This window comes from Mixophyes fleayi, chromosome 5 (assembly GCF_038048845.1).
Source record: "Mixophyes fleayi isolate aMixFle1 chromosome 5, aMixFle1.hap1, whole genome shotgun sequence".
NCBI classification, from domain to species: Eukaryota; Metazoa; Chordata; class Amphibia; order Anura; family Limnodynastidae; genus Mixophyes; species Mixophyes fleayi.
In genome coordinates, this window is record NC_134406.1 from 213660991 (window position 1) to 213678948 (window position 17958).

Here is a 17958-nt window from a genome sequence, read left to right on the forward strand (position 1 = left end):
ATAGTACGCTTGGGAAATTCATGTAATTGTTTCTTCTAATGTGGGAAAATAACCATTTAAAATGGAAACTGCATGAAGAAAAGGCATTGGTGTGGCTAAAGCTCCCATGCAAAGTTTAAAAGACAGCTTGTAAGAACAAATAAAAGAAAAAAATTCTGTTATATATATATATATATATATATATATATATATATATAATTTTTGATTATGTCAACTATTTGTATGTTTATACTACCAGTTTGTCACTAGTGTCTTTGGAGTTTTTTGCAGTATGTGAAAACGACACCCATTACTGGAATGGCAAATAGCTATATAAACCAAGCTTCATTTTGACACCATTTCTACCTTCAAGCATTTTCAGTCATGGTTACAAATTCATTTCTTAATGATCATCTCACTCCCAACAGCCACTAGCGCTTCTACTACAGGAGTATAGCAACTTGTGGATCTCCAGTTGTTGCTGAAATACAGTATAACTACCCAGTTGCTATAGAGCCAACGCTGCTGCAATAGTGTCATCCATAAAGCATTACTTGTCAACACATAGAAGAAAAATTAAAATGCATTAATGGGTCAAACAAGCACCAACACCCAGGAGATAATATACACACACACACTATAACAACACATACAGGCCATTAATCATTTTCCTTGAATAACGTATCCCTAAATACATTGACTTCTGTACAATAACAAATACTGACCAATGTCATTATGGTACTTCTAATTTAGACATACCATAGCAGAACGAGCAATATAGAGTTATCCATAATCAAACAATTTTGGTTCCTTGGATATGAAAACATACACAGGGTATGTCCATTTGGTGATCTTAAGTAAACTAAGAGAGCACAAGGGAATTCTTTTTTTTTTTTTTAAATGCACACAACTCGTATACAAATCTTGTGGTACATTGTATAAAGGATGTGAAGGGCACTATTTCAGTTGTTGTATTAGGCAGCAAAAGGGCTAGGCACACCCCTGAGCTCTACTTCTCTCAAGTAAAAATGTTACAAATATAAATGGTCTCTTTTCAAGCTTTGAAGTCCCAGGAGATACATCTCAAAGTTCTGCAATATGTCTGAACTTCTGTTTTTTTTTTATGCCTAGTGAATTTAAAGGAGAACCATCAAAATAAATAAATAAAAACTCTTGCAAAGTAAAATATTGCTTTATAAAACTGTTTAAATGTATTTTTTCCTTAAATATTGGGAGTTTAAAGCAAGCAGTAGATCAATCTTTACAATTCTGATGAAACAGTTACTGGTATCAGATTTGATCAAATGTGACATCACCAGCTGCCTAATTAGATTGCAAACGATAGATATGCTGTGTGCACTCAGCAAGTTTGTAGCGAAGTCTGACTTTGTGATTTCACCATTTGCCATACTAAATACAATGACCAAATTCAATAAAGTATTATTTTGTAGCAATAAATCTATTCGGTTTTTTTTGAGATAACGCCCTTTTAACTCCGTCCTTTTATACATTTAATAAAAAAAAAAAGTTAACATACAGGAGAACTCATTTTAATCCAGCAAGCATAGCAATACATGTATAAAAATTTATACAGATCACCTGAAATGACATATTCGGTTTGTGTCTAGTTCAATGCTAGTCTGATGTGTCAAATCTCAGTCCTTTTTAAATATTTAGCAGAGCTGGGATTCTTAAATATTAAATGACCATCTTTATACAGAAGTCTAGGGTAGCAAATTTTACCTAGGGCTTCAAGGAAATACTTTTTTTTTCCTTTAACATATATCTTTATATGAACATCTTAGACCGTGCTGGTAAAACCAAAGCACAAATGAAACACAATACTCGGTGTAGTTTCTCCTGTTTCACCCTGGCCTCTAGATTTCCTTAAAAATCCAGGACTTTCCTCTAATCTTTTTGGTAGCCAGTACCACTAGAATTCTCAAAATATGTTCTTGTACCCCCTTGAAAAATATTTTCATATTTATCGATCAGCAAAACATAAATGTAGTGCAAAATACTTTTAAATAGAGGCTTATTATTGCTTAGTTGTTTCACTGCCATCTTGCACCATTCCTTTTGGACATGGGTTTAATGACTTATTTAGATGATCTTTAAATCTAGATGTTGCAAATGTAGCGTGATGACTTGCACCCCCAGAAATGTTGTCACGCGCCCCTGTTTAAGAACCACAAGGAAGAAAGCCTCCCACTTCTTTTGAACCATGTACTTTGTACAAAAATAACTACACCTTCCTATCTGCAAACTGGCCATACCATGCAATACACAAGGATATTGGGTAATCTAAAATATATGACCCCAAAATTAATGGGATGACTGATAAAAGCAATGTGATTGATTTTGGTACTATCAGGCATGTTTTAATTATCGACCAACTGGATTTACCTTTGCATTGTGTGCATGAAGTTATCTTTCCTTCGCACAAGGAGCAGAACTATGCTGCATAGACAGGATGAAGCTTTCCTCCTCCCCCTCCAGACCGCAACTAGGTGACACCTCTATTTCCAGCTGTGTGCCCAAGAATCGCTTGGATCAGCTTACAGCCACATGATCAGTGAAACAGTGCCCCTGAATGCATTAGGGGTGCAACAGACACTCGGCCATGTCATTGTAATGTAACATCCCCTCTGGTGTTGTTGCTGTGAGTGTATCTTTAGCCTGACACTAGGACCCAGAGGAGACACAGCAGGAATGTTGCTTAGCAACATAAGGCTGTTATAAGGGGATCAGAACCTGAGTGGAACATAGTTGCCAATTCCGCTTATAACAAGTGGAATTGGGCTCGTTTTATTTTTAAGTTTCGGGTTTTTTCAGCTTGCCGCGGGTTGCGTTTTTTTGGACTTACAAGCTTACGTGGGCGTGACCTCAGCGGTTGGCAGGTGAGTTAGCGGGAGCTCTCAGCTGAAGGAAACAGTAGAACTAGAAAGAGAGGAGAGCTGGGGATTTAAGAACATGTCATATTCAGATCTCCATGTGTGGTTTAGTGGGGAACCTGTGCAGGAGTGCCCGGGGTGGGTATAGCTGAGGGTCCCAGTAACCAGGGGGATTCAAAATGGAGAAAGGAGTCACTTGTGCCAGTACATCTGTCTGTAGTATGTATCTTGTACCAAATATTCTCTCTGTACACTTTATATTATATTTATATGTGCTCTGTCTGTATGTAGAACATTAGTATCACTGACCCTGGCAGATGTAGGGCACAGTCGGGACCATTCCAGGATTTAAGATGTGACCTTGTTTAAGGGTTAACATATTAACATATCAATTGCCTAAGGTGAAACTGCATGTCCTCTGACTGCATGGAGACCGAGTATTCTAATTACATTCACTTTTAATCTTGTATTTGTCCCTGTCTAATCACCATTCATAGTAGATGAATACAGTATTGGAATTATTAATTCTCATTCAATGCATTTTAACAGCAGTGAGAACACAATTGGTCAATGTTTTACTGTACCAGATACTATATGAAACATGGTATAGTATTTTATTGGTATTTTATCCAATGTTCTAGTGAAGAAACATTGAAGACAGATTGTAGAAATCTTTATATGTATTTATTTAATAATAAATACATGTTGTGGTTTTCATTACAGTAACACCCCTGTCCTCTGTAAGTTGTGCTTTTTTTGGCTTTTTAGGATTGGTTTGGGCTTGTTTTTCACTTAGCGGTTGCTTGTTTTTTCATTTCAGCTTTGGCAGCCCTGGTGCGGAGAGGGACAGCCAGGGACCCAGGACAGAGGGGAGGAGGTCCTGGGACTCCACTTGTAATCTAGGGAGATGGTCCATGGCTGCTGCCACTAGAGGCCAAAGTACAACATCACTGACATAATACTAGTAACATTGGGCAGATTTCAGGGATAAATTACCTCAGAAAGTGACAGGATGATAGAAAGGAGAGGCAGCAAACATTGAAGGGGTTGAGAGATAATACCCCCCTGCAGAGGAGCAGAGAGAGATCATACCCCCCTGCAGAGGAGCAGAGAGAGATAATGCCCCCCTGCAGAGGAGCAGAGAGAGATAATACCCCCCTGCAGAGGAGCAGAGAGAATACCCCCGCTGAGAAGGGGAGAGAGATAAGACCCCCCCCCCCCCCAAGGAGAGAGACAATACCCCCACAGAGGAAAGGGGGGGGGGGAGAGATAATACCCCTGGTGAGAGAGATAATACCCCTGGTGAGAGAGATAATGCCTCCACAGAGGAAGGGTGAGAGAACACTGCTGTGAGAGAGAAATGTAAACTTATTTTAAATGTGACTGCCCCATTAATTTTCCGTCTATGTAGCAGTTAAGAACAATGCAGGAGGTGACAGGGGATAGAGAAAGATAGATAGATAGATATAGATATATATATATATATATATTGTATGAACTATACATATTTATCACTGGAACCGTTCACGAATGTGCTGGAGTGAAGGAGGAGTGTAAATAGTTTATTTTGCCATATTAAGATGGTCTGGCATATAAAATTATCGAGACATCTGATTGCACTGCACCACTACATCAACTGTGCCCCAACATCTTCAGATACTCTGTAAATATAATCTGCATGTTTACATCCACAAGTGACTAAATAGGACACCCCTACACCCAGATGCTGTGATAGTGACCTAATGCATATCATCACACACAGTATAATCAGATCAGACTAAAATACAGATGTTCTACATTAGCTTTTTTTCTTCTTTTAAACAACGTTAGTCCAATGAGTGATGCAATGGTATGGTCATTGTGTCACTTTGGACTTTAGATGCTTCAGGGTGGCATGTGTAACTAGGCTGGATGTGGAGCTTCGGGCCCCAAATGAAAGTACAGAGACCGCAAATAACATGTGCAAATTCCTCTAGCATTGGAGGATGGAAAAGGAAATGAAGTGAATACATAATTTTATTATTGGCAGAGTTTGGATTTTGAATCAGTCTAGTGAAACTTCAGTAGAATCTATGTGGATGGCTGAGACGGAACTAGCAAGCTGTGGGAACTGGGGGCCTCCACCCTCTTCATCTGCCATGCAGTGGGCCCCATTATCTCCAAAAGCCCCGGTGCAAGGTTCCTTCCGCACCAATGGTAGTTTCGGCACTGGTGGCCTGCAGCATGTTCAGCCAGTTTTGGACAGGTTTATTTACCAGTACTTTGCTTACCACCATCACAATTGGTTAGGAGTACCACCAATTTTCTGTATATGTGCTCTTCATGAAGTTCCCCAAACATACTTTATCATAGTCCCCAGAAAGCCATTTTATTCTACTGATATTTAGGGGCATATTTAATTAGCTTCCGGGATCACGGCCGACCTCCTTCCCCCTACACCACAGATTTCCCTTCGAACCCCATAGGGTTGCGAAGGGAAATCTGCGAGGAGGTGGTACCGTAATTGCACGTGAGGCGCAATGCCGCAATTCCAGGAGCTAATTGAATATGGCCCATAGGGTGTTATGAGACTTACAATGGATGTATGAGTAGGCTTAAACAAGACTGGGCTTTAACAACCAGCAGTCAAAAGGGCCCTTGTCATAAGTTTACAATCTATAGTAAAAGCTTACTTTCTGAACAAACTTTTACTGTGATCATGTGACCAGCAAACATGTAAATTCATGTCTACAAAACAAAACAAAAAAAAAACTTTTGAGTACAAACCTATTGTTTGCCTGAGACTATACATATTATAAATATAATTTTATTTCTATGTGAATTTTCAAAATACATAAAAATCTAATGAACAATCCCCAAGATATTTCTTTAAAAAAAAAACAAGAACCTGATATCACCAACTCCAAAGTTCATCTAGGTTACCTTTCATTTCCATAGTCCAGGTAAATTTAATTTCAGATAACATTTTTTTCATATTTCTAATTCATAACACCACAAATGTTTATTTTATAGTAGCAAATTAGCAGTTGCACTCGTATCAAAGTATTGCTTCCAGTGTCTTGCTCTCAATCTGTGTTGGGGAAATCGCGAGTTCCAATCCTCTTCACACCTGCTGGCTGTGTTCACAAGCAGAAAACCTCTTACTCATTCTCCATGGGCACCAGGTAAAATGCCAGTTATGGTTCTGAATAAACTCCATTGAGCGAATGTGTTGCGAGGAGAAGGTTCCTCCTATTTCTACATTTTATTTTCATGTACCTAGTTTTGGAAGGCCTGCCCTGTGGAGATGATGTGATTAGTAGCAGACTGCATTGTGCATTTCCCACTCATTTTACTGCAAGGTTTGAGCGCTTAAAGATTTCAATGTCCTACTTTTGCCCAGTTATCACATAAATTTGTTCCTGGTCCCTTGAAACAAAATAAAAATGAATAATGACTATGTATACCCATTATCTAGAAACTATATTCTAGAAAGTTCTGTAAGCCAGTTACAAGGATAAAGGGGGCTGGATAGAGGGAAGAGGAAATTATTTTCTTTTGCTATGAAAATACACACCAAGTGTTTTCCCCATACTTGCCAACCATTCCAGAATGTCCAGGAGACTCCTGAGTTCCAGGTAGGACTCCCGGGAGAGTAGGGCAACCTCCATCTGGCCACCTCCTAGTGAAGGGGGCAGACACAGTGCTGCGATTCTTAGAGAATTGCGCCGTTTTGGCCCCATCCCCCGCTGTCAAATGACGCAATCACAGGATTGGGGCTAAAAATGGCGCAATTTTTCTAAGCCTCGTACCCTCCGCCCCCACCCCTCCGGGACCTACCAGACTGACACTATAAAAAGTTGTCAAGCATGGTTATAACCCTTACAGTCACTGAGTAACAATGCTAAATAATTTAATAAGGGACAGAATCCCAAGGGCTGTATGGAAAAAGGAAGTTTATAAATGTAATTTACTATAAATTTAGAGAGAGTAGTCCAAATGACAGAAATGTCCCAAGCATTCAGGTCACACAAGACTGGCAAGTTTACATATTTGTTTCCTAGAAACTCTAGAACAACATTATTAATTGTGCTAGCTTTAAATAACCATCTTAATTGCCTTTTAAACCAAGAAGGGAATGGGGGGGGAGGGGGGGGGGGGATTTTAAATTAGACTTGTCACATGGTTGCTCTGATTTTTAGTTTCAAAATGATGAACAACCAATCTACAGGACCACCTTTAAGTATTTATTGAACATAAACATCTAACACTTATAAACTAATATTTGTCTTATATGCAGAGCTTTGCCCTGCCAGGACTGAAGCTGCACGGACACCATTGCTGCAGGCTGCTTGTCTGTCTAATCACGCTGCCACAGGAACAAGGCCATTACTGACAGATTCCCCCACACAGAGTATTCTACGTTCTTCTCATAGTACTTGGTCAATGTATGCGAGTTGCTATGTCTGTGTGTGCAATGCAAGTCATCCTAGTGAAAGGTAATTGAGTCTTTCAGTGAGGTGCCACTCCTAAAATTCAACAATAGATAACCAAATAAAAGAAAGACTTAAAAGGCAATCCATCTATTCTCAACCATATTTTATTTACAGTAACAACTATTTTTTTTTTTATTCTCCTTAAAAAAAAAAAAAAAAACATTTAGACTTTAAGACTATGAATATATAATTTATTTAATTTTAACACAAATTGAATAACCAGACAATAACGCAAGTTGCTTTTTTTAAAAAACGAGCACGGAATTGGAGCATCCACATTCAAATCCAAGACCTCAAGATACATTTCCATTTGAAACCGGCTGTATGTCTGCTCTGCCTAAACAATTTTCGTTGTATGTTAACAGACTGCAGAATACACGCATGCATATGCGCAATACAAAGTCCCATCAGGACACATGCAGAAGAAAAAAAAAAAAAAAATCCAAAAAAAAAAATCAAACTTAATTAAAATAAAAAAAAATTTAAACAAGTTTTTATTATTGTTATTGCATACTGTGCATAGAATCCTTTTTATATTTTCTATGACTTGCATAAAAATTCCATGTGCAATCTAGTGGTATGCATATGTATAGTTTTTAATACAAAGACTATGCTGTGACAGTCAACACTATCAGTCGGCACTGACACAATACCGGCTTAAAAAACAAAACAAAAACAAACCTCCATGTACTTAAGTCAAACCTAGACCTTGACTTGGTCGCATCTATATTAGCATGTCCCTACTGTTCATTGCCCACATTCATTCACCCCTACATGTTGTAGGCAGTAGTGTCATTTGCGTTCAGACATGAATTGCATGCAATGGAGTTCATTGGCACAATGTCCATTTCTTAACATGTGCAGCGCTATTTCACGCATGATACAGCATGCAAAAAGGACTTCTTATAAATTATTGGCCTGATTCATCTGCAGAACAGAACACTAATAATTACACCCAAGCGGAGAACAATCACTGACATGGTGCCTAAACAAAAGTTCAAATAGAAAGTAAGTTCAATGAAATATGCAGTCACCAAAACATACAACTGTGCGATCATGACAACTCAAAGCTTTTGACATCGGTCAGTGGTGAACCAAGCGCCTCCAAGGCAGATCTACAACTATTAACTCTGCACAGTGACGCAATATGGCAGGTACAGAAACGTGGTTCAATCTCGGCTAAAAACTAAGGAAATTTCCCTCTTTGAACTTTGTGTTTAGGTGATATATCCAACATAATTTACTATTAATATGCATATCATGTAGATAAACAGAAGTTTAATTCCTGCAAGTGTCATATTTTAATGCATTATTTTGACTTTTGTGATTTTATATTTTTAAAACAGTAATTTTGAAGGTACTGGATATTATATAGGAGTAGAAATAGTTTAGGGTCTTAAGTCCTTGTCTGCTGTTTAGTTGTCTGTGGTCACAAAACAGCTATCAAAAATAAGCATTGTATACATTTTAGAACAAGAACCTTAAATAGGCTGTAAAGCACGAGGCTGACCGGACACTCCAGATTATAGAATAAAGGCAGAAGGTTTAAACCTTACAAATTCTTATTTATGTTAAATAAATGGTGGCAGATTAGACATTATTTTAAATAACTTTGCACAATGTAGATTTTACAGTCTACACAGTGAAATACAATTTAATGTACATTGGAGATTTTTAAAAATCAGAATATACAGCCTCAAGACCAGTTTTTAAAAAGGAGATAAATATGACTGGTTTAATCAAATCTAAGAACTCTGCAGCTTTAGCGCAGTTTTTAGAAAGTACACCGTAAGAAAACCCACAAATTACTATTTTACTCAGAAAAATTAGAATACAGTGCAACAATTATTTTGATGGGGGTGATCAAAGAACGCAAGTGTTGAGTTTCAGATAGAATTGAAGAAAAATCAAAAGGTCTGCTTTGAAATTCTAAAAAACTGTCACAGATATAGGATAGTATACGATAGATTGCTATGGACAACACCAACTTCTATGTGGAAACGCTTTCATAAATATCCTTGAGGATTTTAGGATGCAACTTGTATAAGTTGCTTTTTAATATATTTGCTTTTTGTGGTACATTGTAAGTGCTTATATAAAAGTGTTAAAAAACACCTGTTAAAAAGCATAGACAAAACCTATGACCTTGCACTATGTTAACAGAGCATTCAAAACATGTTCCAAAGCCTCTATACAGCATAGTGCACTATGTAATTAATGAGCATTCCTATAGATCTCCATTATACTGTAATGAGCGTTAACACACATTTAAAAAAAACAAAAAAAAACAGCAAATTCCTCACAACTTGTGATAGTAAGGTGTACACCATTACTATACAAACTATACTAATGTACAGCATAGCACTGGCCTATCCAAGCTACCCATAGACAAATACAGACTGATCTATTTTGCCAATTCTCTTGTTTCGAAGAGGCCAGTTGCTGTCCCAATAATTATTTTGAGTACTTTCTTTACAATAATGAGGAAACATCCTTAAAAGAAATTAAGTTGCCTCAAATCTCTTACAGAAACTCAGTTTACCATTAAGTTCCGCATGGCACACCTTAAACCTCTGCAAGTTGTAGGATTTGTGGCTTCGATTTTGCCCATAAGCCTTCATTACGGAACATACGTTTCTCTTTAGCACGTTCCCTTTCCACAAGTACTTCTCAAAACTTGCATTTACTTCCCATCTTTAAGCTAAGAAGGTGGTCACAAGAGACCAGTAACCCACCGATTGACCAAAATGTACAGTAATAGCAAACATGCCAAGTTAGCCCCAATAGGTCATCAAAAGCAAGCCTAAATTATACTTGCAGGAAAAAAAATAAAGAGAACTTTTACACAAAATATGTTTATCCGTTGTACAAGTCAATTGAGTTTTGCTGCAGTTTACATCATTCAAATGCTCCAGCAAAGCATCTAATCCCCAGTGATGTTAACAGTAATTGTTGACTTTCTATTACCCTGCAATATTAATGCAAGATATATTTGAATCAATATAAAATGTATACTTCTAGAACAAAGAAGGTAGAAAATCTGCTCCCTTCTGCAGCTACATCAACTCCCTAGGCAAGAAAAACACACGGCCATATTTCTGATTTAATTGAAATAGGATTAGAAAGTTACATTTTTCCCAGTGGGTCAGTTCTGACCTTTGACAGCTCAACAGGAGCCAATGGAAAAATCCAAATACATTGGAGGGTAACAAAAAGCATTTGCCAGGTATTCATCTTCATTGCCAAGATATGAGTATTCAAATCAAAAGCTGTTTCAGCTTGAAATTATTCTATGACTTGTGCAGTGCAGAAAATGAAGGGGGGGGGGGGGGGGGGGGGAATGTTCCAACCCTCACTGTAAGCACGTCAGACACCAACTCTGTATGGAAACAATTAAATGAGACAGACGTCTAGGAAAAGCATTCTGGAACAAATTTAGTCTTAAGAGTCAAGGTGGAAAAACCAAAGTAAAGTAAGTACAGAGAGAAAAACAAACAAACCTATAGATACTTCTAAATCATAAGAAATAAATGAGATAATTATGTTGAGTGTGGCTTTGCTTAGAGTGGGGAAACTTCTATCTTGTGGTTCACGTGCAGGGTGACAAAAAATACTGCACAGAAACCAAATTGGGTTTACAGACAATTCATTCTATGCATTGCATTTTTAGGGGGTTTGCACATTGCCATTATTCTACTACAATCTATCCACAGAAAACAATGACAGTCTCATAACACTTGTATGAGAAGGGGACCTGAGAAAGATCAGTAGGTGTAACACATTCTGATCATCATAACACTCTCTACTGGGAAGATTGTAACATGCCAAAGTTCAAAGCTCATCTAAAAGGATCTTTAAATTCCCTTCCCAAAAAATAAATTGGGTAATAGAAAATATTATATTTTTAATCTAGTCCATTTATTTTGCCCATTTTAATGACAATGTAAGCATTAAAACAGAGAATATACATGTATACAAGTCTGCATACTGGGATTTTCAAAGCAATATTTTTGTAGTTCTGCTGGGAGAACGTAATAAGCACAAGAGGTTACAGCTACAGCTAATTTTTATTTTTTTTATAAAAAAAAAATTAAATAAATTTATATCTACACATTATATATATTTAAATAGAATATACACAAACTGAAGGAAAAAAGAAAGATGCATGTTAAATTAATAAATGTACTGTATGAATATCTTGATACAAATATTTGATTAACTTTTTCAAACTATTTTCCTATTACAAATATGTAATGTTACAATTAAGTAAAAAAAAACATTCAAACTTGATCACAAAAAATGATTGCCATTGGCGCTTTTTTTTTTTCTTTTAAACAAATTTTTTTAAACAAATTCCAAGTTTAACAAAAAAAAAACAAAAAAAAAAACAGACAAAAAAAGAAACCAAACACACGCACATTAGGCTTGAGTTAATTTACAATAGATTTTTTTCGTATTTCATATTTACCAGAACTACAGTAATAAAAGATAAGTTTCTCTAGTGTTTGTGATCATGATGTAGAGGGCAATTACAAGAAACTAAAAGCCATGGGTGCTCAGTTAAAGCAATATGTAGGTCAATTGTAATAAATCGTAACCTCTATTTCTGGTACAACTGGGATAATAGAGATCTTGTGATAAGCAGCTTTGACAAGCAATAACCTAGTGGTATATTACAATGTAATCACTTCTGTATTAAAACACAGCAAAAAGTAGAAAAACGTAAAAAAGACACAAAAACGAACTTCTTCTATACTTACAGTAGGCCATTATAGCTTTACAGATGCAGTCAGTTATTAACCTTACACACGCTTTAGCGGTTAAATATCTAATTAAAGCCTTAAAAAGACAGCAGAAATGATATTGACAACTCCCAATCTAATATTCACTTGGAAAAATGAAAAATATAAGATATGAAAAATACAACAAACATTGATGGCAAAAAATAACATGCAAAGCAATTCTAAGCAATGCAAGGTTTAGGGGAAATGAGTGTGCACTCTGACAAATACCTCCATCATCTTCTTTACAAGATCACATGGAATGATAGGTTCACCTTAAATGGATACTCAGGAGCATGTAGCTTACTTGATGACATTGATTACTTGTCACAGAACAGACATGAAAGCCCAAGAACAAAAACATTGGACAACACTATACAATGCTTGTGCAAACTTCCAATATCACTGTCTTCTGCTCCAAACAATATTAGATGTATAGTAAGATTGGTTGCATTTCTTCACTATGCTGTAGTTTAGGACCATGAATGTGGGAACTGTTTTTGTCCTCTTTGAGTTACCATTTACTACACATTGACTTAACTTACTACAGTGATTCTTAAGTTAAATTTGTTGAGAAGTTATTACAAACGTACAAATCAATAGTACGTTGAAATGCACACAGCAACCTACACAACCTGAAGCATTAAATTCACTTGAAGCTTTAGGCAGAACAGTTTATTACTAAATTGGAGACATCTATAATAATGTCTATATTAGCTTATGTGACAGGAATATGAACTGAAGATAGTGCCATCAATTCCTGAAATCCCTATATTCAGAAGATAAATATGCATATTGGCAAGACTGACATTCTCATTAGTACCTAGAAACAGAGCTAAAATCTTCCATTCAAATGATTGAACGTCTATGATCACCGCATCTAGAGGCGGATTTTAGGGGTCATGCAGGGTTGACAACATGACATCTTTTTTGTAAAAAAAAACCAAAAAACTAAAAGTCCCAGTGATCATTTAAAGTCAGGATTGTGAAATGACCTCATCTAATTTGAAACAGTCAGCAAGAAAGCCTGCAACAGTTCCATCATTTAATCAAAATATTATTTGGTACAATTAAAGACTGATAGTTACTCAGCTTAAGAACTTGTTTTTGCTACATACTGTATATTTTGTAGACAGAGACTTAAAAAAAAATAAAAGCAATTAGCTATTAGAATATGTGCTGTATAACCAATACAAAATAAATAGCAACTCAGATTTCTATGGTTATGCTGCTGCCCTGCTGTCTACAGAGAAAATAAAAGGAATAATTTTAAAATATTGACAGGAGACACAAACTTATCAAATACTGTAGTTTAACTTAAATTAAAATAATTTAATCAAAAACAACTGGAGCAACTAATGTTGAAATAGATTGTGACATGGTTTGTATCATTTTAAAGTTTAACCAAGTCCATCCTGCTGAAGAACAGAACAGTTGCACTTCCAGAAAGTAATCAAGATTTGCTATATACAGTATGTGGATGCCACAAGCAGTTAGGGCGCAATGAGTTGAAGACAGATACATAGTGACTTTAAAGCGACTCTCCCCAGCATAGGGCTACAGTGAGAGGGTTAACTAGTGGTAAAGCGCTGGAATTCTATATTGGAGAGCAGACTCCAACATTCCAGTGGGCCCAGCACAGCATTCATTGCAACCACAACAAGCCACCCTTTGTCCTCCTCCCCAGGCAGTCTCTCACACACACACACACAGCAGTTCTAGCGCAGAGCCTTCACATTTTCATCAGGTAACCTCAACACACTTCTATTTTCTACTAGAAATTTATTTTTTCCTGTTACCCACTATGCAATCTCTAATACTATACAAAAACGATCATTTACCAACAAGACTCCCCCAACCCCAAAATAATACGTGCTGTGGGCATGATGAATTACACAGTGAGCGTTTAGCGTTGCAAATAACGTGCTTGAAGACAGTTAATTAGGGACACAAGCGCTAGAATTCCAGCGCACCGCTTGTTGCAGTAAACAAAGTCTATTTATTTATTTATAAAGCAAACCTCTACGTAAAATAAAAAAAATAGGCAAATCTACCCTGACTTATTAGATAGCAGCTCGCCCTGGAAGACAAGGAGAGCTGGTCAACGTGCTGTCCCCCTGTCTACTAGCTCGCACAGGCTCCTACACCAGGCGAACCGCCCGACGTCACGTGACCAGACGCCTCCAAACTCAACATTCCAACACAGTTTTCTAAAGCTCCATGATCAATAAACTTTACAGTAACACCACCCCTGATCTGCAGAGACTACCCACAGCACCCCAAAGAAAGCCTATGAAAAAGACAGCTACGAAGCTAATTTGCCATCGCTCCTTACTTGGGAAGATAAAATAAAATTGCAGATTTTTGCCTTCAGATTATAACCATATGTTGCAAAAAGTAACTCGTGCAAAGTTAAGCACATGTGTGCTTAAAATAAAATAACGGAAAGCACTTATTGCTATTGCCCCAAGCCCTCGCCCTTTCTATGCATGCAAGGTACACTAACTATCAAGAGCCAAAAAGCAAAACATTACACGAAAAAAAAGCAAAACCAGCAGTGTAAGTAGGGATGGATTAGATAGATTGAGCTGTTAAGTTTGCATTACTCTGCTCTAGCTCTGCTTCGGTTGCCTCAAGTTCCCTCCCCGATCCGCTGCATCCCTGTCTGGATGAATAGGGAGGGTTAGAGAAACTCACATATCCCTGGCTTCCCCCACTTATACGGAGACAGTAAAATGAGCATTGCTTTGTCTCTTACCTTTCAGTGATCTTGGTTTAGCTTGCTTGCGGCGAGACATCCTAAAAGCAAACAGCTGAAGTTGTTCAATGTCAGCCCGTTAACAACTAAGGCAACACAAAACGAGGATCCCCCAGCAAAGAGCACTCTGCTTTCCTCCAGCCTCCCTGTCTGCCCTCTTCAGTGGCCAAGAAAACTTAAATAGGTTATGAAAAATAAAAATGCAATGCAAATAAAAAAAATGCAATTAATACTGTTGTAGGAAAATCTGTATAGTTTATTTAGAAAAATCCAAAAGTATTAAAATTACATGGTATTTGTATTTTTTTCTTCTATAAAAAAGGGCACACTATCCAAAAGGGAAAAGAGATTTCCTTAAAAAATAGTGCAATATATTTTCAATCAGCAACAGCAAAAATTACAAAGAAAAAAAAAAAAACAAAACGAAAAAAAGACAATTTTTTTACTTTTCCTGCACTCCCACCAGCGCTACAACTAAATAGAGGGAATAAAATAGAACACTGCTGTTGCATAGAGGTGGTGTTTATTTGTTATTATTAATATTATTATTATTTGCTTGTTGTGGTGTAGGAGGGAGGGGGTTCTTGTTTTGGGGTTTGTTTGTTGTTTTTTGGGGGGTGGGGGATCTTTCTTCGTTGGATGGCTGGGATCGTGGAAAAGGAGCTGGATGAGCTCCTTGTCTCTGGGAGAAAAAAAAAAGTCTACGCCTGGATTCGGGAGAGGAGAGCAGAGAGAAGGAGATGTATGCTGCTGTGTGCTCCCTCCTCATCACAAACCTGCAAGGTCTTGGACTGCGCTGTCGCTCCGGTAGTCCACATAATAATGGAAAATAGAAGCAAGGCCCCTAAAGCCATCAGGATGGCTCCAGAGGGGGCCCCTAACCCGCAGGGACTCGCTCTGTACGTAATCACTGAGGAAATCATTGTCAGCCTGCCTGCGCTCACACACAGACAGAGGGGCATGATTAAAAGCCGAGGGGGACTCAGCCAAGACGTGGACTGGACACCAAGCAGCTACTCAGACCTGGATCAGGAGCCTCTGCAGGAGGATCAGGGAATAGAAAGGATACAGAGAAATAATAGCAGCAAACAAGCACAGCCACATCACGCCCCATCATACACACACACATACACACTGACACACATAATGTACACCCCCTCCCTTCCCAGCCCACTGTGTGTTATTAAAGATACACAACTGCTAGAGATGGACTATTTCCTCAATCCGCTTTTCTCTGCCCCTCACTGTAGAAAATGAAAGGCAGAGAGCAGGCACGTTTAGCTATCTGAAAGTGAAAAGGTCCCTCTTCTGGCTGGATTGATGTAAAGATACACAGTGCAGAGAGCACATAGGAATAGATGACTTTTCTTGTTATATCCTTTCTTTCTCAGGAATTATTTGTTTTCCACCTCTTGCTTTATCCCCAGTACATCATTCTGCAAATTGTTTAAAGTTGACAATGACTGGGAAAATGAAACAAAAGATTATTATGTCGTGCGGTATTGTTCTCTAGCTTTCTTTTAATGACAGCTAATGATGGCTTTTAAAAAGTGATTTATTCTAGCCATTATTATTGTTATTATTATTTTTTTTTGTCTAGATAAATTACTTGAGACGTTTGTAAGCCCTTGTGCATTTTTTAGATATTGTTACACCTGTGAAACTTTCCTTTTACTGGTTCAACACTTTTCTTTTTAAAATTAATACAGTTGTAAACATGTTTTTGGACTTATTCTAATATCTTTCCATACTTTGTATTTTTTGAACATTGTTCATTTTTTAACAGTCCATCTTTAAAACATATGCATGTTAACAATAAAATGTAAGTGATTTATATTTATGCTATGATGGCATGTTGCTGATTATTCTGTTATGTCATTACCGTGTTTAATAACAGAAAGTTCCAGTGTGAACACAGAGGGAAATAAGCTGCAACCTACGGACATAACCAGCAACTCGTATGAGAAATGTGGCAGTGCCCAAATATTTATTTTAAATACATTTAAAGACACTTGGAAATATTTATGAAAACTGAAGCATAGGTATATGTAAAATATTTTTTGTTTTTTTTCCATATTTATATAAGCTGTCAGAACACTTTTTGGAAATGCCACCCTACTTACACCTATGTAAAGGGTCTTGTAAGATAAAGGGGCACATTTATAAATGTTCTTTAAAAATGAAAAATAGTTATCAATCCTTATCGCATGGATAAGGATTAAACTATTTCTCAAATTTATGAAAAACGGATCACAGAAATAGCAGTTCTGATAAACTGCTGTTTCTGTGATAAAAAAAAACATACTTGCCCTGGCTCTTCATAATGCGCTGTCTCCAGGTCTCCTCCAGGCGTTCTTCACTCCTCTTCATACATCAATTGCGCATGTGCAGTTCTTCGAACTGCACATGCGCACAAACATCTCCGCTCTGTCTCTGCAACTATAGTAGCAGAGAGCGAGCGTTGAGTGACAGGGAGGGATCATGTGATCCCTCCACACATGCGCTGTCCAGCTCTGCTCTTCGGACAACACTGACATTTTTCATTTATGATAATGTATGCCAGCTTCATCTGGTGTACATTATCATGGCAAATTTCCGAAAAAAACTTTTATCAGAACTTACTAGATTGCGGCCGGGAGCAGTCACGTACTGTAGAATGGTGACTGCTCCCAAAAACGAAAATGAATGCAAAGCAGCAGATATCCATGATATCTGCTGCAATGCACCCTTCTTAAATATGCGGGGGACACATGTTTTTTTAATGGTAAGTGCACGATAGTGCACTATCATTATTTGTTAAATATGCCCCAAAATGTGCAATGCTAAGGTCCATTACTCTTTTCCCTAGAGGAGCAGATGCCATTGGGACATAAAGAACTTGTGTCATGTCTGAATATTTATTTATGCACCGATTGTTTCCATAAATGTTGTCCATTGCTGTACATAAACATATAAATGAAATAACTATTCTGTATCTGTATAGTAAGCTCACTATGGGGTTACATTTATTATTAACTGCTTAAACATTTTCCATTTCAATCCCTATCACAAAGATAAAGATTTAAATATTG

At 37.3% G+C, this 17958-nt stretch overlaps 1 protein-coding gene across 7 annotated transcripts in view; it reads right to left on the reverse strand.

Moving 5' to 3' along the window:
- Positions 1 to 15876, reverse strand: part of ZNF521 (zinc finger protein 521) — a 271133-nt gene extending 255257 nt beyond the window's left edge. For 4 of the 7 annotated variants that reach the window (XM_075213445.1, XM_075213442.1, XM_075213444.1 and 1 more), the window contains exon 1: positions 14888 to 15778. In XM_075213445.1, coding sequence (XP_075069546.1) covers positions 14888 to 14927 — 40 coding nt within the window. In that variant the 5' untranslated portion in view covers positions 14928 to 15778. Of the gene's footprint in view, positions 1 to 14887 lie in introns of all 7 variants that reach the window. The other 3 variants (XM_075213441.1, XM_075213440.1, XM_075213446.1) reach the window with 3 other exon arrangements.
- Positions 15877 to 17958: the final 2082 nt, after the last annotated feature.